This window comes from Eubalaena glacialis, chromosome 9 (assembly GCF_028564815.1).
Source record: "Eubalaena glacialis isolate mEubGla1 chromosome 9, mEubGla1.1.hap2.+ XY, whole genome shotgun sequence".
NCBI lineage: Eukaryota > Metazoa > Chordata > Mammalia > Artiodactyla > Balaenidae > Eubalaena > Eubalaena glacialis.
The window spans coordinates 34,785,174-34,807,424 of record NC_083724.1 but is presented as its reverse complement, the minus strand read 5'-3'; the positions used below and the strand labels follow the sequence as shown (position 1 = coordinate 34,807,424).

The 22,251-nt window shown below is 46.9% G+C and overlaps 1 protein-coding gene and 1 pseudogene across 1 annotated transcript; both read right to left on the bottom strand.

Moving 5' to 3' along the window:
* Positions 1-1,093: 1,093 nt before the first annotated feature.
* On the bottom strand, positions 1,094-22,251 carry TRIM14 (tripartite motif containing 14). The gene is given in 8 exon segments (XM_061200202.1): positions 1,094-1,790; positions 4,600-4,689; positions 8,278-8,440; positions 12,392-12,543; positions 12,546-12,624; positions 19,285-19,309; positions 19,311-19,378; positions 21,986-22,251. Coding segments are annotated over 8 exon segments (1,326 nt in total). The 5' UTR covers positions 22,199-22,251; the 3' UTR covers positions 1,094-1,254.
* Positions 6,052-6,512, bottom strand: LOC133098098 (small ribosomal subunit protein eS1-like; annotated as a pseudogene).

Below are 22,251 nucleotides of genomic sequence, written 5' to 3'. Positions count from 1 at the left end.
TAAGCAGTAAAATCTTCCAGGTTGAAAGCTGGGCCTGAAGGGTTGGGCCAGGGGGCAAGTGAGACACATGCTTGAGGGCTGGGAGGTGGCCGAGCCCTTAATCACCGTGGGTGACTTTAGGCAACTTTCTTTCAGGACCTTATTCTCCCCAAATGTACAATGGGGTCAGGCTGAGTGATCTGTGAGACCCTCCCAGCTCAGCTGTTCTGATTCAATAGCAGCCAGCTAGTGGTCATTCACTCGCTGCCTTGGAGGGAAGGGACTTTCTGAACTTTTCAGGTTGGGTAAGGTGTAGGACATGGCTGCCCTTAGGAATCTTCCAATCTAATTGGAAAGACAGGTCCCAGACTGTGGATCTGATAGAGAGAGATTCTTGTAGCTTGGGGAGACTTCCTGGGGGCAGTTAAGCCTGGGGAAAACAGACAGGCAAAAAGAAGGGGCTTTCCTGGATAAATGTGTTTCTATGGGAAATGGCAACGGCAAGGGTATAGAGGTGGAACTATGTGACACACAGTTCTGATTGGAGGGTCTCTGAAAAGAGCAGGAGGAGCTAGATGAGGACATGTAGTTTGGGGCAGACTAGGAAAGCCTTGACTGCTAAGGTAAAGTGCTCCCCTCCCCCCCCCCATAGTCCTTGGGAACCTTTTGATAGTTCTAAGAGGTTAAGTGAGGTTTCACGCAGATTACTCTAGCTGTAGGGTGGAGGATGAGCATGGGAAAGGGTTCAGGCCAGGAGGTGTTAAGAAGCTCTTGCAGCTGCTCTTAAGGGAGTGACATGGACAAGCTGAAGGATAGTGGAGAGGAGGAAGCAGATCCAAGGGACACTACGGGACAGAAGAGTCTTAGCGACTCTTATTCATTCACATATTTACTGTGCGCCTACTATGTGCCAGGCAGTTCTGAGTGCTGTATGAGGGAGAATGTTCTGAGGCTGAGGATCATGTATCCTGACATGGTGAGGATGCTTAGGGCTCACCTGTGGGTGTGTCCTTTCAGGAACCTGGACTAAAAGCAGTGTAGTAGAAGGGCCCTGGTGGCGGTGGGGAGTTCGGATGAGAGAACAGCAGCAGAGGACCTGTGTTTAGGGCCCGTTTGAAACTAGCCTACCTAGGAGAGTAACTGTTCAAAGCACAGGGCATGACTGGTAGGGGAGAGGATGGGAATGCTTACAGAGGCGGCAGTAGACCAGCCACGTCTGGATCGGGTGAGACCAGAGCCGCGGAGAGCCTAGGGCGGCCACTCAGGTGTCGGCCCCTAGGGCAGTCGGGAGATGCTGATGGCCCCTTCCCAGAGCCGCAGGGCCGGGTAGAGCAGCTCCTGGAAGGCGGCACGGAAGGTGTGCAGGTGGGTCATGCCGCCCGTCACGTCGTAAAAGGTGAAGACGCCGACCTCTTAGTCCAGGAAGACCCCGAGCCGGTCGGGGTCGTCGCGGGGCCGCAGACGACTGCGCTGGCCGTCGTGGAAGGCCCCGTACTCGAGGTCATATAGTTCGAGGCACCAGGACTGGCGGTTGCAGCCCAAGCGGGCGACGGCCGAGGCCCCGCGGCGCCGCAGGGAGCCGTAGGCCGCGCCCACCCACCAGCCGACGCCAGCCTCCTGCACGTCCACTTCCCAGTAGTGGCTGCCGGCGTCGAAGCAGTCGCGGCCCAGCACCTGCCACAGCATGTCGAAATGCAGCGCGGACTTGAGCCCCAGGCTGCCGAGGCGGCCGCAATGCACCTTCGAGCGGTCTGCCGAGCGGCGCAGGCGCGCGTGTAGCGCGTCTGGCTCCAGCGTGGGCGTGCGTGCGTCTGCGGGGGGCGGGGACACCGGGCCACGCCCGATGGGCGGGGCCAGTGCCGCTGCCCTGCCCCGCCCCCGGGAAACCGACCCTGCTTGGTACCCGCTGTCCCGCAAGTGTTCAGGGTAGAATACAGGGAAACACGGAAATCACGAGTGGGGCGGTGGCTGGGGAGCACGGGCAGGAGAGAACATTTTAGTGCACACCCGTTGTACGGCTTGAATTTTGTACCATGGAATTTGTTGCCAATTTCTAAAAATTTAATAAAAAATAATCCTATCACTGTTAACACTTCGGTGTATATGCTTCCAATTTTTTTCTTTACTTGCCCCTTTATAGTTTTTTTCTTAACGTTGGTGTCATACTATACAGGCTCTTGGGTAATCTGCTTTTTAAATTTATTGATGTATTTATGAACATTTTACCACATCAAATAATATTCTTATAAGAGCATTTTAATGGCAACCTTAAGATTTTGATGTATAGATGAATTATAATTTAACCTATCCCCTCCCCCTGCCTTAAAAAATACGCTTTTTAAAAAGGTTTTGGAAACACTAATATGAACACATCTTTATGTATCTGATTATTTATTTAGGATATATTCCTAGAAGAAGAATTGCTGGGTCAACGGGGATGATTGTGATTTTAAGGCCTTTGGTAAATATTGCCAAACTGTCCTCCAGAAAGGTGGTGGTGATTTAAACTCCCAATAACAGTTCTTGTTGCATTATACACATCTGTAGACATGAAGTTAGAGAAAAGTCTAGGTCTTAGGGCATGTGGATGTTTAGCTTTAGTAGATACTGCCGGATAGTTTTCTCGGTAATATTTTGGAGTTTTCTGTAGAGAGGTTTTGTACGTCTTTTGTTAGATTTATTCCTAGCTTTTTAAAAGTGTTACTGAAAATAATGTTTTTAAAATTTCATTTTCTAATCGTTTATTGCCAATACATAGAAATACAATTGATTTTTGTATGCTGACATTACATCCAGCAGCTGTTCTAAATTCATTTGGTAACTAATTTATTTATAGATTATTTTGGATTTTCTGTAAATAATCATGTCATCTTTGAATAATGATCTTTTTTTCCCTTTTCCCATCCTTATAGCTTACATTTTTTTTTTTTTTTTTTTGCCTCAAGGCACTCTCTAGGACATCTAGAACAATGTTGCATAGAAGTGTTTACACTGGGCATCCTTTTCTCCCACTCCTAGGTAAATACCCAACAGAAATGCATTCATAGGTGCATCAAAAGACATGTACAGGTATAGTCAAAGCAACATTATTCATTATAGGCAAAAGCTGAAACAATCCAAAATGTCCATCAATAATATTAAGTGTGCTACATTCATACAATGGAATACTACACTACAGTGAAAATCAACAAACTACTGCTACACACAATCATATGGGTAAATCTCACAAATGTCACGTTGTTCTGTCGAAGCAAGACACAAAAGAGTAGTCTGAGTGATCTCATTATATAAAGGTCAAAGACAGGCAAAAGTAATCTTTACTGTTAGAAGTCAGGAGAGTAGTCACCCTTCGGGATAGTGAACTGGCATGAGGAAGGATTCTGAGGAGCTGGAAGTTTCCATTTCATGGTCTGAAGGAAGTTATTGAATGTGTTTACTTTTAAAAAATCATTGAGCTACAGCCCTTTGATTTGTGCACTTTTCTTTATGTATTTTATATTTGTTAAAGTTTAGTTTAAAAAAATGCATGCCTAGTAATTCCATTTTGAGAAATTACTCCTAAAAAAAATACAAAAATGAGCTAAGGTGTATTCAGTCACTTAGTCATTAATTCAACAAAGAGGTACAAGAATGGATGTTTACTGCAGCACTGTTTATAGAAATGAAAATGTAAAGCAGCCTAAATGTCCAACAATACGATATGAGATTGATTTAAACATGGCATATTCAATGGAATACCATGTATCCTTTAAAAATAACCATAATATCTGTGTTTATTAAAATAGAAAATTGTTCAATCTATACTATTAAATTTTTAAAATTACAAAAGAAGGCAATTCCCTGGCGGTCCAGTGGTTAGGATTCCGCACTTCCACTGCTGGGGGCCGGGGTTCGATCCCTGATTGGTGAATTAAGATCCTGCAAGCCTCGTGGTGGAGCCACAAATAAATAAATAAATAAATAAATAAATAAATAAATAAATAAATAAAATTACAAAAGAATATCTGTAATATGATCCCATTTTTAAAAATCTGTAGACATATATACTTTTAAAACATCTGAAAGAATATATGCCAAAAATTAACATCATTTAACTCTGGGGCAGGCAATTGTTTTCTTTTCATATATGTAATTTCTAATTCTCTACAAGAAGCACGCATTACCTGTATAATTTTTTAAGGGAACAAAGATGTTCATAATATATCAGTAAATGAAAACACAGATTACAAAACAGGATGTAGAGTATGACACCATGTTTGTAAAAAATATATATATTAAATATTTATCACAGTATGTATATGCCAAAGAAAGTTAAAAGGGCAAATAATAGTAGTGATCTACTACTACGTGTCTGCTTGGGTATGTGAGCAGAAAAATTTCCGAAGCTCTTCAGTGATTTATGAGTGATTTTCTTTTAAAAAACTTTGCTTTTCTTTGTTTTCTAATTTTTCTACAGTGAATGTGTATTATTTCTGTGGTTTTTAAAAAACTGATAATAAGGGTTAAGAAAACCGAAGTTGGGCCTCTTAGGGAAAAAGGGGGGCCTCTACTTCAGTGACCCTCCCTCCCACCAGTACACCCCGCGCCCTCTTCACCCTCTCTCCGCTCCTGGGGTCTTACGTTTTAAGAGTGATCGCTCTGGTGAGGGGCTTGTTTTCAACAGGGAACCCGGCTGGGCGCCGGAGGAGCCCGAGAGCTGGCAGTTCTCGTCTGTAATGAATTGTGAGAAATGAGTGCCTGGTGTTCATGCAAGCAGCACAAAACATACTAAAAATATTACAGAACTGGAGATTCGCCTAATCTCTCCCCAAGAATTGCATGCAAATTTAAGTAGGAAATGCAAATTCACAGTAACAGGAAAACTTCAGGACAAGGCTCAGATCTATACAGAAACACACTTTCCAGGATCCGAAGCAAACTGAGCAATGACAGGCCAGTGTGAGTGAGGCCTGGACATGGGGAGGAGACAGCAGGCTCCAGGACCATCCTGAGAGTCAACCATGTATTCAGCAGTCAAGGAAGGGGGCAATTTCATGGCAGACATGCAAATTCTAGGATGAAGACTGAAAACAAGAAATTAAAGCTGAACCCTTAGGAAGGTCGCGTTCAGGTCTCATCCAGGTAAGAGGGAGTTCAGGGGAAACCCAAGTCATGGTCCCTGTCTCCAACAGCTCAGTCAGGTAAATGAGGTGATGAGAAATGGGCTTGCTTGAGCTATACCGCTCAAGGCAGAGAGTGCTCCAGATCAAAGAGGAGACGTGAAAGGGCTCCAGGGCCTGGATGGGTCAGCGAAGGCTTCATGGAGGAGGAAGCACCTCAGCTGGCCCTTAAAGGATGGGGAAGATTTGGACACCCAGAAAAAGGATGGGAGGCTTTCCCAAGGATACAGCAGGAGCAAAGACATTAAGGACAGGTGCTAGGAGCATCATGTAAAAAGTGAGGAGCCATGGAAGGTGTTTGAAGGAGCGTAGACATGAGCAGAAGAATCTCCAAAGCTCTCTCTGGTGGGGAGTGGATGGGGCAGGGTGAGTGTGGAGGCAGAGGCCCTGCTGGTAGGCTCAAGCCTGACCTGGGCCAGCAGGGATGGAAAAGGGGCTGGGTTCAGGATGTACTGCAGTGGTACAAGTACCAAGGCTTAACTCTAATGGGAGTGGAGAATGAAGAGTAGATTGGAGTCAAGAAGCAGAGGATTGGGGGTTGAGGTGTGTAAGATGCCGGATTCCATTTCAGCCTGTTGAGCCTGCAATGTCTGTGGAACTCACAGGTAGGGAGGTGAGGCGGGACACTGGAAGGGCAGTGGTGCTGCAAGACCCCCATCTCCTTGTGGCCTTCCTGGGAGTCAGTACCTCTCAGTATTACCTGTGATAGTAAGAATGATGGCCTTATCTGGTGGTGGATGAGGGGTGATGGCCTGGGAGGAAGCAGACTCCAGGGGATCAGAACACAGACCTTGGGACCAGAGTCTGTTTGAATTCTGCCTCTACCCCTACCAGCTGTGTGACCTAGGGCAAGTCATTTAACCTCTCTGACCCTCAGCTTCCTCATCTGTAAAATGGGGGATAATGAAGATGTCTACCACACGGGGTAATGCTGATTGTTGCAGTTTTTAGCAAAACCAACACAGAACACATGAAGCAAATAACCACTGGTAATCTTGACATCAACATGAGCTTCAATCATGGTCTGCCATTTTTTGACCATGGAGCACATTTTGTCATGGATAAGATCCATGCCACGAAAGTTAGGCAGTTTTTGCCCTGAACATCTTCAGGAATTAGCTTTAATTCTCTAAATGCAGCTTCATCATTCTGCAGGTCAGCAAGGCTCACTTCCAAAAGATAACCCTTGAGGCCATCAAATGCAGTTTTGGTTCCTAGAGTTCTCATGACTAGGGTTTTTCCAATATTTCTTATATGGAACGTAGCTGGTGCTTTCACATCGTACCAACCTTCCTTAGAAAACAGATCAACCATTTTCTTCTTGGCTCCCTTTTAACTGCCTTTCGTCAGGCATTTGCTCTTGCAAACCACCATGGTGCTGCTCAGAGAGCCAAAAGGGCCATTCCCTCCAAGTCTAAATGCTCTTTTCCATCTCAGAATATGACAACTTCCTTCTAGTTGTTCCGGTCAAAATCTGTGGAGCCTCCTTGGTATCTCTTTCTCTCTTCTTCCCTTCCTGTGCCCACATCTACTCCTGTTGACTCCCCCCACCTGCCCTTTGCTGTTCCTTCAACATGCCAAACTTACTCATACCTTGTGCCTCGGGACCTTTGCACTTGCTTTTCCCTCTGCCTAGAAGACATTTCCCCCAGATATAACAGCAGCAGCAACAATAATAGCTAATGCTCACATGGTGATTATGCCTGAGCGCCATTCTGAGCACTTTACATGTAAGAACTCATTTAATCCTTACAACAACTCTATGAGACAGGAATATATTATCATCTTCATTTTATGGATATGAAAACAGAGGCATAGAAAAGTTAGGCGCCCTGCTCAAGATGGCAGGGTTAGGAAGTGGTGGGCCTGGGATAGGAACCTGGGCAGTCTGGCTCCAGAGTCCATGCATGTGACCACAATGATCTCCAGCCCCTCCTTCAGGTCAGCTCACACATCCCCTTCTCAAAGAGGCCTTTCCCACTTCCCATAGAAAATAGCTCTTCCTCCTGGTCACCCTCCATTCTCCTTACTCAGCTTTATTTTTTTTTTCAAAGCACTTTTTAAAAAAAAAAAAATAAATTTATTTATTTATTTATTTGGCTGCCTTGGGTCTTCGTTGCTGCGCGCGGGCTTTTCTCTAGTTGTGGCGAGTGTCGTTGCGGTGCACCGGCTTCTCAGTACGGTGGCTTCTCTTGTTGTGGAGCTCGGGCTGTAGGCACGCGGGCTTCAGTAGTTGTGGCACGGGGTCTCAGGAGTTGTGGCTCGCGGGCTCTAGAGCGCAGGCTCAGTAGTTGTGGTGCATGGGCTTAGTTGCTCCACGGCATGTGGGATCTTCCCGGACCAGGGCTCGAACCCATGTCCCCTGCATTGGCAGGTGGATTCTTAACCACTGTGCCAGCAGGGAAGCCCCTCAAAGCACTTCTTATCGCTGGCATATATTCATTTGTTGTCCATCTTCCCCTTAAAAGACAGAGCACCACAAAGGCAGGAGCTTTGTTTTGTACCCCACTGTGCCCAGCACATAATAGGGGCTCAGTAAATGGTCTGAATGAATCCTAATAGCAGAGATGAATGAATGGATATTTCTGAGCACCTGCTTTGTGTCAGGCCTTGCAGTGACCTCAGAGCTGGACCCAAAGTGGTTCTTGCCTTCCAGGCATTTAAGAGAGGAAGGGAGGGGTCCATGTATCCAGCTCACAAACACCCCCAGGCAGAAGATGGAGCAGGCCCAGGGCAGAGGGGGGAGACGGCCGGGAGAGCGAGCGAGCCCGGGGTTTCTTGGAAAGGCTTCCCAGGTGAGCACAGCTGTGGGTCCTGACCAGGCAGAGGAAGAGGAGGGGGAGTAGGCCCTTCCAGCTGGGAGCCCAGCGCAGGCAAAGCTGAGGTGTGGCAGAACCTCGGGAGCAACTGAGGGGCAGGAGCAGAGCAGTGCAGCTGCGAGAAGCAGGACCTGGTCTCTGAATGGGTAGGAGGTGAGGTTGGAAGGGAGGGTTGGGCCCAGGCCCAGGAGACCTTGACCACCCAGCCTAGGGCCTCTGTGCAGGAGAGACATGATTTAGGGTGGCGATCTTCACAGTTGTCTCTAATCACAGGGCACTAGGGGAGTAAAGGACCCAAGGTTGGTCACACGGTGACTTACTCGCCTTAAGGCGGACGTCCAGTGGCGTCTGTAGCGGGCTCTGCATGGCTTCCACAAGGCCCTTAAAGAAGCTCTTGACGGGCTCAAAGGAGTGGGACACGGGGTGGCACGACTCCCCCAGGCTCATCTGCTGCTGCATCTGCTGCTCAGCGGCCGTGTACGCGCGAGGGCACGTGGGGCTCAGGGTGGCTTGGAGCCACGTCCCAGCCTGCACCACTGTGCCCAGGAACAAACCCAGCCAGCGAGCACTGGCCCCACCTGGCCGTGGCACCTGCTGCCAGCCCAGGCCCTGCCCCTGGGAGCAGAGCCCCGAGGACCGCAGCCATGGCAGTCCCTCCCCTCCCCCGCCTCGAGGAAGGAGGCAAGCTGACTGCCCCTGCCCTGAAGTTGCTCACTACCGCGAAAGGGACCCCCGAAGCTTTACAGACACTGTGACAGAGGTCGGCCTGAGGTACAGGGGACGAAAAGAGCGAGGGGCCAGTTTTCCTGGGGAAGGCGCTCTTGAGGCACGTCCAAAGCAGGGGAACAGGAAACCATATCCCAAAAGGGAAGCCAAAGACTCTGGAAGCTCAGCTGGAATGCTGACCAAGGGGGTGTGCCCACCACAGTGGGGCCTGTCCTGTTTTCTGCCTGCACAGCACCTTTTAAATACCCTTCCTGTGTTAAGTGTGGCTTTGCTAAGTAGAATCAAGAAAACTGTCCCAGCCCCCTTTGCACCCATGGTGTAGGCATGTGACGAGGCATCTCCACTCCAAGACTTGGATGTGGAAGTGAGGGTGGGCTGGTGACAGTGGCGTGTAGCTGTCAGGGACAGCAGTAGTGGAGGTTCCAGGGGGCGTGCTCTGGGTCAGTGGTGTGAGCTGTGACATCTTGCCCAGCGGAGAAGGGTGGGTCTACACTGGAGCAAGTCTGTGCCATAGCCTTGACTTCACTCCTGTGGCCTGGTCTTCATCACGACTTTCTGGCCTTCCTGGAGATCAGATGTGCTGCCTAATACTCTTTCATAAACTCCTTTCTTGCTTAAAACAGTTACAGTGGATTCTCTTGTTTGCACCTAAGATCCCTGTCTGCACTTTCTGGAGGGTTGTCCTGGGCAAGGATTTAGAAGACAGCAGATTGCCTTAGGAGAGCAGGCCCTGGCTGGTGGGCGGTGCTGCCTAAGATGGGAGGGGCGGGTGGATGCCTCAGGAGGGAGGGAAGGTGGCCCAGCACTTGGCAGGAAGGATGCTGGGCCTTGGGAGGGGCTGAGGGACGGTCTCCAAGCCCTTTCTACCTAGGAAGCTGCAGGTCTACAGCCCATCCTCATTTGGGTGGGAAGAAGGTAATTTGTGGAGAAAGAGGGCTAAGGTCACACTCAGAGGGCTGGCCAGGGAGTCAGAGCACTAGCAGGGAGGGCAGGGAGCAGCTCCGGGGTGGCAGGAGGGTGGCCCAGAGGGCAGATGGGTGGGGTGGGACTGGGGAAGGGGATGAGGGACAAATGCGACCACCTGGTAACCCCAAACTCCAGCATCTAGCACAGGGCCTGACACGTAGGAGGTTCTCGATAAATGTTCACGATGGAATAAATGAATGAATGAAAGTGAGCACATCTACTTCTTGCCTTTGCAGACTCAGGGAACAGCCACATAACCACCCATCTCTCAAGCCAGAAACCAGCTGTCATCTTGGATTCCCCCAGTCACCAATCCTGTCACATCTATCAAACTCGCCTGCTTCTCCCCATCCCCACTGCCCCTTCACTGGTCCAGCCCACCATCATCTCTCTCCTGGATACTGTGGTCTCCTCCCAACTTTCCTTCCAGGCTCCATTCCTGCCTGTCCAGTCCATCCTCCAGCCTGTCACTAAAGTGACCTTTCTAAAGCATTAATCTGACCGTGTCATTCCTCGGTGCAAAACACTCCCCTGGCCCCCGTTCTCTTTACAGGACAAAGTCTAAACTTCATGACCAGGCATATAAGACCCTTCATCAAGTAACCCTGGCATCCCTACATCTCCCAACACGCCCCCCTCCCTTGTACCCTTGCCCCGCCTCCAGTCAGGCTGAACCCTGGCAGTTCTCCAGTCTGCCAAGCTCTCACATGCACATGCTTCCTTTCTGCCTGGGATGTCCTCTCTGCTTTTTCCCTCTATATATACCCGGTGAGCTCCTCCTTATTCTCCCATACCAGCTCCACTGTCACCTCCTCCTGGAAGCCTTCCCTGATTCCCCATACAGAGTTGGACTTTTCTTGGACACACTTTTTCTAGCTCACTTAGCTGTGCTGTGTTGTGAATAACTTTCAGAGCATGTCTCCCCACCCATGAGCTCCTAATGTGAAGCAGGGGCCTGTTGCAATCAGGTTGCTCAGTGTATATTTGATGAAAAAATGAGTGAACAAATGGAAGGAACGATGAATGATGAAAATCAGTAGCTTGGGCACCAGAGAATTAAAAAAAAAAAAAAAAAAAAAAGATGAGAAAGCCCTGAAACTGTATCTATGATGGAAGAATAGCATTCTTCTCCATGGAAGCATCCCTTTGCGTTAGATATTCCTAAAATGTACCATTATTTTAAAAGAAAAAAAATGTGCCCCTCTGTGCATCTTGCCTCTCTTAAAGTACAACGTCTAAAGTGCCTAGGAGGGGCTTCCCTGGTGGTGCAGTGGTTGAGAATCTGCCTGCCAATGCAGGGGACACGGGTTCGAGCCCTGGTCTGGGAAGATCCCACATGCCGCGGAGCGACTAGGCCCGTGAGCCACAACTACTGAGCCTGCGTGCCTGTGCTCCACAACAAGAGAGGCCGCGACAGTGAGAGGCCCGCGCACCGCGATGAAGAGTGGCTTGCCGCAACTAGAGAAAGCCCTCGCACAGAAACGAAGACCCAACACAGCCATAAATAAATAAATAAATAAATAAATAAATAAAGTGCCTAGGAGAGCACCTCACCCAGGATATTTTGTTAGGTTTTTTTGTCGTGGTTGTTATTTAACAATGAGACACAGGCTGAATTGACCAAGGCCACATAAAGGCACAAGAGTGGAATTAGCCTCCAGGGACTGGCTTCACTAGTTTTGTACTGACTTATTTATTTGTCTGTCTTATTTTGCAGCCAGAGCCCATGCTAATCTGTGGTTCAACTCAGTGCCATCTTTACTTAGTTGTACCTTGCTTCATCCCACAAACCTTTAAAGCATCTTACAAAAGTTATCTAATGCTGCAAGATTTTCCTTTACAGTGAGAAAAATGAAGCCAAGAGAAAACCAGGATAAGACTGTAAGCTGGAAGCCAGAGTGAGATGAAGCACAAACTGTATGCCACAAAGTCTCATCCCAGCTATTTGAAACATATTTGGCTCTGAGCTTCCCAGAAGCTATGGCAAAGAAAGAAAGAGGAAGAGTTAGATGAGTAGAAAAGCAATCCAAGTGCACAGGTGACTGCACAGGATTACTGACATGAGAGAGAAGTTTCTCCCATGGTTCCCTGAAGACGGGAACGCGACCTTCAACAACATGCTTTCACTAAGTGTAGTAGTGAATATTATAGGGGCTAGTTTTTAGATTCTCCTTCAGTATAAGATAATAGCCTCCAACAGAGCCCACTGGCCAAGGAGTCCCGTCCTTCTCTCCCCTTTGAGCAAATTGTGACTCCACTCTTGAAGTCTGCTTAGTAGCTTTTGCAAGGGTGCCTGCCTTTCCAGGAGTGATGTTTCCATTAAGACTGTACCGTCAGAGGACTGGGCAGTGATGCCTTGTGGCTTTAGAGTCAGACAGACCTGATCCCAGATCTGCCACCTACCAGCTGTATAACCTTGGATGAGTCCCTTCATCTCCTTGAGCCTCCATTTCTCATTAGTAAAATGGGGTGAGAATATCCAATTTGCAGAGTTCTAGTAAATATTAGAGCTAAGATACCTGAGGTGCTTGGAACACAGAGGCCCTCAAAAATGGTGGCTGATCATGTCATTTAATTAGTCCAAGATGTATATTATCTTCCTAACAATGTAATCAGTCTACCTGCTGACAAGGCAGTTCTCTGTGTATTTACTCAGTGTGTGAATACTGTGTTCAGTGCCACATAAACCAAGATGAAATGTGGTGGCCGGTGGCCGCTGTGAGGGCAGAAACCCAGCATTACCTGCAGCAGCTGTACAGGACTGGGTTCCTGGCTGATACTCCAGACCCTGTTGGAGAGATTGTTCATGACATCGATTTGCTCCCCACAAGACTCGATTTGCTCCCTGTACGCCTGCAGGGCAAGCTGTGTGTTTTTCTCAATGAATTTTTGGTCAGAGCTTCCTCTTCATCAAGTAGTAATCTGAGTTCAGTAAATTTCCTTGTCAGCCAGGTTTTACTTGACTCTGCACGAGCCTAAAGAAAAACCCGAACAATACAAAACCAGATGCAGATGATATGATTGCCAACCAGGAAATCCAAAATTATCAACATGAAAAAAATTATTATAACTTCTAAAAAGTGAGTTCAGCACTTATAAAAAGCTTTCCTAAGTACCAGCTATAACCAATTGGAAAATGCATGGAGAAATAAAGATCATCTTTAAAACAGTAGAAAAAAATAGCAAAATATTTAAAACTAGACCTAACAAAAACTGTAAGGGCCTAGATAAAGAAAAGTATAAAATTGTACTGAAAGACATAAAATAATCTGAATGCATGGAAGAAAAACTATATCCCCGGCTGGGAAGATTCAATACTATAAAGATGCCATTTGTCTCCAAATTAGTCTATAAGTTGGATGCAATCCCAATCAAAGTCTTAACATACAGATTAACCAAATGTTAAATTACCATGGGGGAGAATAAGCACAGGAAAAGCCAAAAATTTCTTTTAAAGGATCAATGAAGGGGAATTCCCTGGCGGTCCGGTGGTTAGGATGTCAGGCTTTCACTGCTGAGGGCACTGGTTCGATTCCTGGTTGGAGAACTAAGATCCTGCAAGCTGTGTGGCATGGCCAAAAAAAAAAATCAATGAAGGATGAGCTGCCTTATTAGATATCAAAACAAACTGTAGAGGTACAGGGTTTAAAACTATGTGGCTTAGGCATAGACAAAAAGATCAAGAGCAAAGAATAGCTTAGAAAAGTATGTATATACATATATATAATTGATATAATTATATATATAATTCAACAAATGGTATTGGTACAGCATACAATTAATCATGTATTTTTTTAAAAACTAAGTTAGATCCTTATCTTATTCTGTATACAAAAATAAATTCAGACAGAACCCCACCTATGAAGTACTCTTGTGAAAAATGTAAATGTGAATCTGATTAAGCCTCTAGATCTAACTTAAAGATACAATTTAGAAGACACATAGAGGACAGAGGAGCATGTTAACCATCAGCTTAAAAAATACATCAACCAATCGCATTTTGAAAACTTTATTTCACTCCTAATTCAAATAAACAAATAAAATGTGACGTTTATAAGACAATTGGGAATGTGACTACTGGTTGGATATTTGATAATATTAAGGAACCACTGTTAATTTTCATAGGTGTGATGATGATACTATGGTTATATATTTTAAAAAATGAGTACTTATCTTATAGAGGTAATATGCTCAGAGTTTTACAGATGAAATGGTATGTCTGCGATTTGCTTCAAAACACGTATGTATGCTTGAGGCTTTCCACGATAAAAGCTAAACAAACAAACAATTCTAAATAGATCAAAGCACTATACATTAAAAAAATAATAAACCTACTAGAATAAAATACAAAACAATTTTATTTTTAAAAATTTGAGAAGGGAAGACCTCTGTAAGAGGAACCCAAAACTCAGATAGCAAAACGGGAGTCATGACAGGTTGGACTACATAAAAAAAGAAACTCTTCCCGAGAGGTAAGGCACTGTAAACAAAGCCACATGACAAGTAACAAACTACACAGGCTTACTATCCATAACATATAGTGAAAAAAGAAATCAATTTAAAAATGGACCAGAGATATACAAATGCCAATAGACGTATGAAGAGGTGCCTCAGCGTCCCAAACAATCAAGGAAGTGAGCAGCATAATCAGAAAAAAATAAAAATAAAAAAATATATATATATATATTGCCCATCAGACTGGAAGAATGCTAACTTACATACACTGCAGGTGGTAGTGTCCATTAGTATTGCATTTTTAGAGGGTGATATGATAATATCAAAATTTAAAATGCTTAAATCCTTTGATGCAGCAGCTCCTCTTGCAGGAATTGATCCTAGAAAATGTTTTCACATGTGCACAAAGATTTGTGTACCAAGAAGCTCACTATAGCATTGTTGAGATAGAGAAAAGTTGGACAAAATTTTCAACATGGGAAGTATATATATATGTTCATTTACAAATTATGCTGCATTCATACAATGAAATAATAATATTCAGTGATGAAAACGAATGCAGTGTTCTGACACATGCTATAATACGGATGAACCTTGAAGACATGATGCTAAATTAAATAAGCCAGACAGAGAAGGACAAATATTGTATGATTCCACTTATATGAAATATCTAGAGTAGGCAAATTCATAGAGACAGGAAGTAGATTAGAGGTTACCAGGAGCTGGTGGGAGGGGAATGGGAAGTAATTGCTTAATGATTACAGAGTTTACATTTAGGGTAATGAAAAACTTTTGGAAAGAGTGCTGATGGTTGTACAACACTGTGAATGTAATTAATGCCACTGAATTATATGCTTAAAAATGGTTAAAATGGTAACTTTTATGTTATGTGTATTTTGCCACACACACACACACACACACACACACACACACACCCAAAGAATGCAGTGGACCTATATGTCCTGTCGTGGAAAGCTCTTCAAGACAGCGTGTGAAAAAGGGCAAGTTGCAGAATAATACATATAGGATGAGCCCATTTATGTAAAAGATAACAAAATTAAAAGTGTACATGTAGGGCTTCCCTGGTGGTGCGGCAGTTAAGAATCCGCCTGCCAATGCAGGGGACACGGGTTCGAGCCCTGGTCCGGGAAGATCCCACATGCCGCGGAGCAGCTAAGCCTGTGTGCCACAACTACTGAAGCCTGCGAGCCTAGAGCCCGTGCTCCGCAACAAGAGAAGCCACTGCAATAGGCCCACGCACCGCAATGAAGACTAGCCCCCGCTCGCTGAAACTAGAGAAAGCCCCGAGCGCAGCAACGAAGAGCCAGTGCAGCCAAAAATAAAATAAAATAAATAAATTTTAAAAAAAGTGTACATGTATATATGCATCTGCACGTTTGCAAGTGCATTTAAAATGTCTGGGGACTTCCCTGGTGGCGCAGTGTATAAGAATCCGCCTGTTAGTTCAGGGGACATGGGTTCAAGCCCTGGTCCGGGAAGATCCCACATGCCGCGGAGCAACTAAGCCCGTGCGCCACAACTACTGAGCCTGCGCTCTGGAGCCCGCGAGCCACAACTACTGAAGCCCACGCGCCTAGAGCCCGTGCTCTGCAACAAGAGAAGCCACCGCAATGAGAAGCCCGCGCACCACAACGAAGAGCAGCCCCCGCTCACCGCAACTAGAGAAAGCTCGCATGGAGCAAGAAGACCCAACGCAGCCAAAATAAATAAATTAATCAAAATTTTTAAAAAATAAAATGTCTGTTAGTTTGGTCATGTTTGGGAAGAGGTGTGGGATTGGGGAGATGGTCAAGAGGGACTCTCACTCTGTACTTTCCATAGCTGTACACTGTATTCTAATAAACTTTAAATTTTAAAAACTGAGATGCGTTCATGTATTCCTAGTACAATTAAAAAATAAAATCATAACAACAAAAAAATCAGGCCGGCTTCTTTCCTCAGCCCAAATGTCTGTACAGCCCACACAGCAGAAAGATCCTTGGTACCCAGGCAGGCATGGGGGTGGGCAGGCTCCCCTGTGTGCCATGTTCTCTCCTTAGTGGGGCAGGAATGTGTGATTTGGCAGGATCTACGGGATGGGCTCCCGAAGTCTGTGTTTCCCGTGCAATGTTCTAGGCAGTGGTGAGGCTCTGAGTTTAGAGCCTCATATTGATTAAATTGGCTTTGGGCTAGCTTGGGAATTAGTCCACACTTACAACATGGTTTCTATGAGTCAGTGAGCCTGGACAGAAATATATCTTTGTTGAATGACTAAACGAAGGAAAGAAAATGTGTTCTAAACGCTTGATTTATCCACACATTTTGGAGGCAACATATGTACGCGGAGGACCTTTCTACAGAAACCGAGAGCAAATACCTTCTCCCAACCAACTGGGCTCCAAGCAGTTTCTACAGATCCACTTTTTAAAGAAGAATATACAAAATAAGCTTAATGACACTACACATTGTTATAAATCTCAGCATAGAAAACTTAAGTATAGGCAAGATGAGGCTGATTATGCAATATGGTAAAACAAAAAAAAGACTGAGAGAGACAATTCTGGAAATGAAACAAGGAAGTACACTGTCTGGTTTGGGCCACATTGGTTCAAAGTGAACTAATATATTATATATCTATATATATATCATGTATTTATATACTCTTTTGTTGTTGTTCACAAAAGTATCAAAAGCTCACTGTGGAAAATTTGGAAGATTTGAAAGAAGACTACAACCACTCTGCTATATTGTCAACTCATCCCAGTTTGAGTAAAAAGTTAGGGCAGCAGGCAAGTGTTGATTTTCCGTACACCTGGCATGTATGAGCCCGCTGAAGAGCCATGATGGGGAAGCAAACAGCCTATTAACAAGGATGTCAGAGAAAAATCATTTAATGGGTGTTGGTTGGGGATTCATGATCAAGTCCTTCTTGATTGCTCTCTGGAAAGGCGTGGATGGGTAGGCCTGGTTGTTGGCTTCTGAACAGTAGATGTTTGACATTTATGAACTTTACTGGTTTTGTTTACCAAGCTGTTTTATGGATTAATTTTCAGGCAAATGGTCTTTTCCCTAGTACTACCTCTGAGTAAGCAAGGTTGCCCCAGACCTCTCTGCCACAACTACGCCTGCCAGAGTTCAGCAGAACGCACCAGACTCCCTACAAATGTCTGTGCCTATTGAGCCAGGCGACTCACTTCTAGGAACGTGTCCCAAAGAAAATAAATCAAGGTGCCAAATATCACTGCAGCGTTGTTTTACATGAGTGAAAGCCTGGAAGTGATCTAAATGTTCAACATTAGGAAAATGGCTTCATGAATCATGGTCGATCCATATAATGGAATATACAGCCTCTAATACTGACATTGATAAAGAACTTTTAATGACATAGGGAAGGGTTAGGGTCTTAAACAAACAACCACAAAACCCCCCATATGTAAAATGACATATAGTTTTGGTTAAAAAGGGAGAAGGAGCTGACATGGAAATCCCCCTTCCTACTTCAAACACATGGAAATGCTGATAAAATGAGCAAATTTTAAAATTACGTGATCAAGCTGAAAAAAAAGAACAAAACCCAAAAGACCAACCCACAATCAAACAAACAACAACAAAAAAAGGGAAATCCTCGGGTGCCAAAAACAAAGAGGGAACTTGGCGTCAGAACCATGGGCGGGAGCTGAGTGAGGGACCCGGGTGGGGTGGAGGTGGAGGGGCATATGAGAGCCACACCATGCTGGGGCCGGGTCATCTAGGAGGGTGCCCTGGGCACCTGGCATCCTGGGAGTGGGAAGGGGGCCACCTGACCCGCATCAAACCAGATTCACAGAGAGCCGCTCCATCCATGAACCAGGCACCAGTAAAATCCACCCACTGGCCTGGGGGAAGGGCAAGGAATCTTGTCATCCATCCAGGGTCATGCACTACTTTTGCAACTTCCTATAAATCTGTAATTACTTCAAAATAAAGTTTAAAAGTTGGGGAAAAGCTTCAAAGAAAGAAAACCATTCCTTAGATTAAGCTGAAACCTGCCCCCTTAGACTTTCCACACGGATCCTAACTCTTTCCTCAGGGACCCCCAAACCATATCTGCTCAGAGATTTACAGACAGTGAGACTGTGCCCTGACTCTGTTCTTCTGGCTGAACAGCCCAAAGCACCTCCGCCATCCCTTCAGGTGTGCCAATTTTCAGTTCCCAAATCCTTTTGAACTGATGTAGTTGCCTATACCCAGAGTCCTGCTCTTGAAGACATGACATGATTAATAATTAACCCAGGGCCACAGGTGTAAACCACAACTGTCCCCAGTAAACTGGGGCATGCTGTCACCCGAAAGATAATGGATGCTGGGCAAACAGGGGGGCAACTCTGTGGCCTGGTCTGGGTGCCAGCTACTCCTGTGGTCGTCAGAGCCAACCTCCCTGCCTGACTTGGGGTGGCCAGTCTGGGGTTCACAGAGCCCTCAGTGAGACAGGCCCTGGGAGGGCAACCCACTCCAGCCCTCACTTTGAGGCGGTGGCAGCTGAGTCTGAGAAGGGAAGGGACTGGCCAAGTTCACCTAAAACGCTCCTAAAGAGTCACACCATTCTCACAGTCAAAACAGCAGCTGGGATAATGTCAGCCCCAACTTCCCACTTAAAACCCACAAAAGAATCCACCTAAATAAACAGTGTTATGCAAGGAGAAGCCTGAAGAAAGTACATATTTATGGAATACATTTATACCTATTTACTTTCTTTCAACAGTGAAACCTAAAGAGCGATTTGTGTGTTCCTTACCTTGTATTTTGCTTTGCTTCAGGCAGTTTGGGGTGCGGGGGATGGAGGAGTAGTCTGCCCAAGAGAATGGCTTTGGCCATGGCGGGAGAAAAGGCTGTTCCTCCATTTTGTCAGGCATTATGGGACAAGGCTAGGGCGCTGGGCAGAGGCAGATTCACCACAAAGCTAATGAAACAGGAGCCCCAGGTCCCTCCCTGGCATGGCCCCTTCATGGTCTTGCAACTAATTTTGTGTTCTTTTTCTCCAAAAGGGCCCCCTAAATTACAGAAGCCCCAGGCCTCACCAAACCTGACCTGCCCCTTTGAGGCTGGTTTTCATTTTCCCTTGGCTCCATACTGGGGAGAACTGTGTGTCCAAGGGCAAAGGTGGACATCTCATCTAGAATAAGGAAGAATCCCCCACTTGCCTTGAGCTTCTCAGCAGCATCTTGTCTGGGTTAGGTTGCCAACTTGCTGCTGCTTCTTGGTTGTCAAATTCTTTAAACATTCTTGGGTGAGTTTCTGTATGTGCAAGCGTTAGGAGAGAAGTCTTAATGTTGTCACTTTTGAGATAATAAGTCACCCCAGGGGTCATGTCCTCTCACTCCTGTATTTTTTTTCAGCTGAGCTGAGACTCAGAAGGTGAGCTGACTTGCCCAAAGTCATGAGGCAAATTGGAAGATGAGCTGGAACTAGGGCCACTCTGATCCTCAGAGGCCCACATGAGGTATTCTCCAAACCTCGAGGTGCCCCCTTTTTTCTAGGATAGTCCTGCTTGTGACCTGCTTTTCCAGGCCCTCAAATAGGACTTTAGGGAAGCAGCTTGGGGTCAGGGGAAGAGCCTTCACTTCTAGAGTGAATACTGAGTACCTATAATGTGCTGGGGCCTGTTCTTGGAGCTGCCCTCATGGAACTTGCATCCAGGCTTGGTCTGTGGTCCTCTGGCCTGGGTTGGGGTTCAGAGGACCTGCATGTGTAAGAGGTCCCCTCTCCCACCTAAGATGGCTCCCTTCCTTATCTCTGCTTTTTGCAACTGCCATTTCTCCAAAGGCCTTACCTCCATCTTACCTTCTTATGGCTCACCTTACACTCAGCTGCTGGACCAACTGGGAGCTTCCTGAGGGCAGGTCTGCTCCATCCTTGGCTCCCGCTCCCCCATAGGGACCAGGGGGTGACCCAGAAGTGTTTGCTGAATTGAACAGAATTACCAGGGGCTGCCAAATTCAAGTGGAGAGCTGGAGCAAGTCATGAGCCTAAGCCCCAGAGTCAGATGGGACCTCCTAGGTCTGAGTCCCAGCTCTCCTTCCACATGACCTGGGCAAGTGACCTCACCTTTCTAAACCTTGGTTTCCTCAGCTACACAAAAGGGGACACCCGTACAGAGTTGCTGTAAAGAATAAGAAGTACACAAAGTGCTTGGTATAGTGCTTGGCACACAGTAAGTGCTCAACAGATGTAGCTTGTATCGTTATTTTAATATCCAACAAGCATTTGCTACGGTGTGCACAGTTTCATTCTAGCCGGGGGGCTGGGAGTGAGTGCGGGGGCTGGGAACACAATAGTAACCCAAATATGAGCCATAGCCTCAACTTCCAGGAGCACATCCATACCCCACTGTGATTTCTAAGCCTTCAAGTCCAGCTCCTGCCTATCAGCCAAGGATAACCCAGCTTCCTGGTGCTTGAAACCTCCAGTTACAGGGTGCTTCTCCAGTCTAGGTACCTGGTGAAACCCCACTTATTTTTCACCACCAGTTCCAATGGCTCCTCCTCCAGGAAGTCTTGCTGGGCTTCCTGTACCTGGTTCACATTGTCCTCTCTTTGGCTCCCACTGACCACTGCCTCAGACTCTCCAATTACAGTACTTATCATACTGTGTTGTCACTGTTTGTTCTTCCCCCACTAGCAAAGGAACTCCTCCAGGTCAGGGAAGAATTGGTCTATTCCTTGACTCATGGCACCAGGTATGAGTTGAATGGACGTCTAATGAATGAATGAATGGGCGGATGGATGATGCATGAACAGACAGGTGAGTGGGTGGGTGTGTGGATGCAAAAGGGGTAGGTGGGTAGACCTGCCTATTAAAAGCTATATCTCTGAAAGCAGCCTTGTTAACTTTGAAAACAGCATTTTGAGGAACAAAATTATTATTATAACCATTTTATAGATAAGAAGAAGAAGATCTTGGAGGCAGAGGCAAGCCTTGAATCCTGGACTCCACCTGCTAGATTGGCCCCCACGTGGCCCATTCTCACAGTGGAGCTCCAAGGTTGTCACCATGATGGTGTTAAGTCATGCTGTGCAGGGGATAGGTCATTGTGGGGCTGGATTAACCACAGTCGACTTCTTTAAGGTGGAAGTGGTAGAATCAACATCTGTCTGTGACAGGAGGGCCTGCCTAGCCCAGAGAGGTTGGAGGGGTCTGACTAGAGTCACTGGACAAGTTGGCCACGAGGTTGGGACAAGAGTCCAGAGCCCCCTTCCACTATTAGGAATAAGCATGGGTGAGAGCTCCAAGGTGAGAAAGGGCCCGTGGGAGGCAGTCCTGGGTTCAAGGCCCTCCTCGGCCTCCAGAACCCTCCTCTCCTTGTCCACGAAGCGTCTGGCCTAGCTCTCACCAGGCTGTTATGAGCGTGGAATGGAGCGGGTATGGAGGGGGAGGGGCAGAACGGCGTAGGCAGAGGGCCTTTGTGTCCGCTCCCAGGGCGATCAGGCGGTCCGCAGTCCCTCTCTGAATTCCAGGAGGGAAAACCAGAGGAGGTGTTTGTGTGGCTTTCCGGAAACACAGATGTTTTCGAAGCGGGAGGGATTTTTTCATCTTTGTTAAAAGGCAGAATTTCTTCCGGCCCAAAGGCAGTGTGGTGGACCCGCCTTGGTGGATGAGGTCCGGGATATCCGGTGCCGGCCGGAGCGCCCAAGTTCTCACTCCCAAACCCACCTCTTCTTATGCTTAAATGATGGCCTTGCCTTTCCTTGGGCTTCAGTTTCTTTTTCTGAACAACAACAGGTCGGCCTCCTAGATGGTCTCTGGACCGCCTTGGGGGTCCTGGTCCCAACCGGGAACTGTCAGTGGGACCCGGTACGCCCCTCCCCGCCCGTTGCTCCCGGGCTCCCGCCCCCGCGTCCCCACCTGCACGCGCGCCGCCTCCTCCAGAGCCAGACCAACCGGGTGGCCGCGGTGCGAGCCCGGCACCCGGCAAAGCGCGCACACGCAGCGGCGGCAGCGGCGACAGAAGAGCTCAGCCACGCGGTCGCCGTGCTCCCGACTGCGCCAGCCGCGCGCGTCTTCGGGCTCCGCTGGGCCCAGCTCCCCAGGAGTCCCACTTGGCGGCGCGCCCGCCATTCACCCCCAAGTTTTGGGGCCGCCGCGCAGAGAGGGGCCGGCAGGGAAGTCGA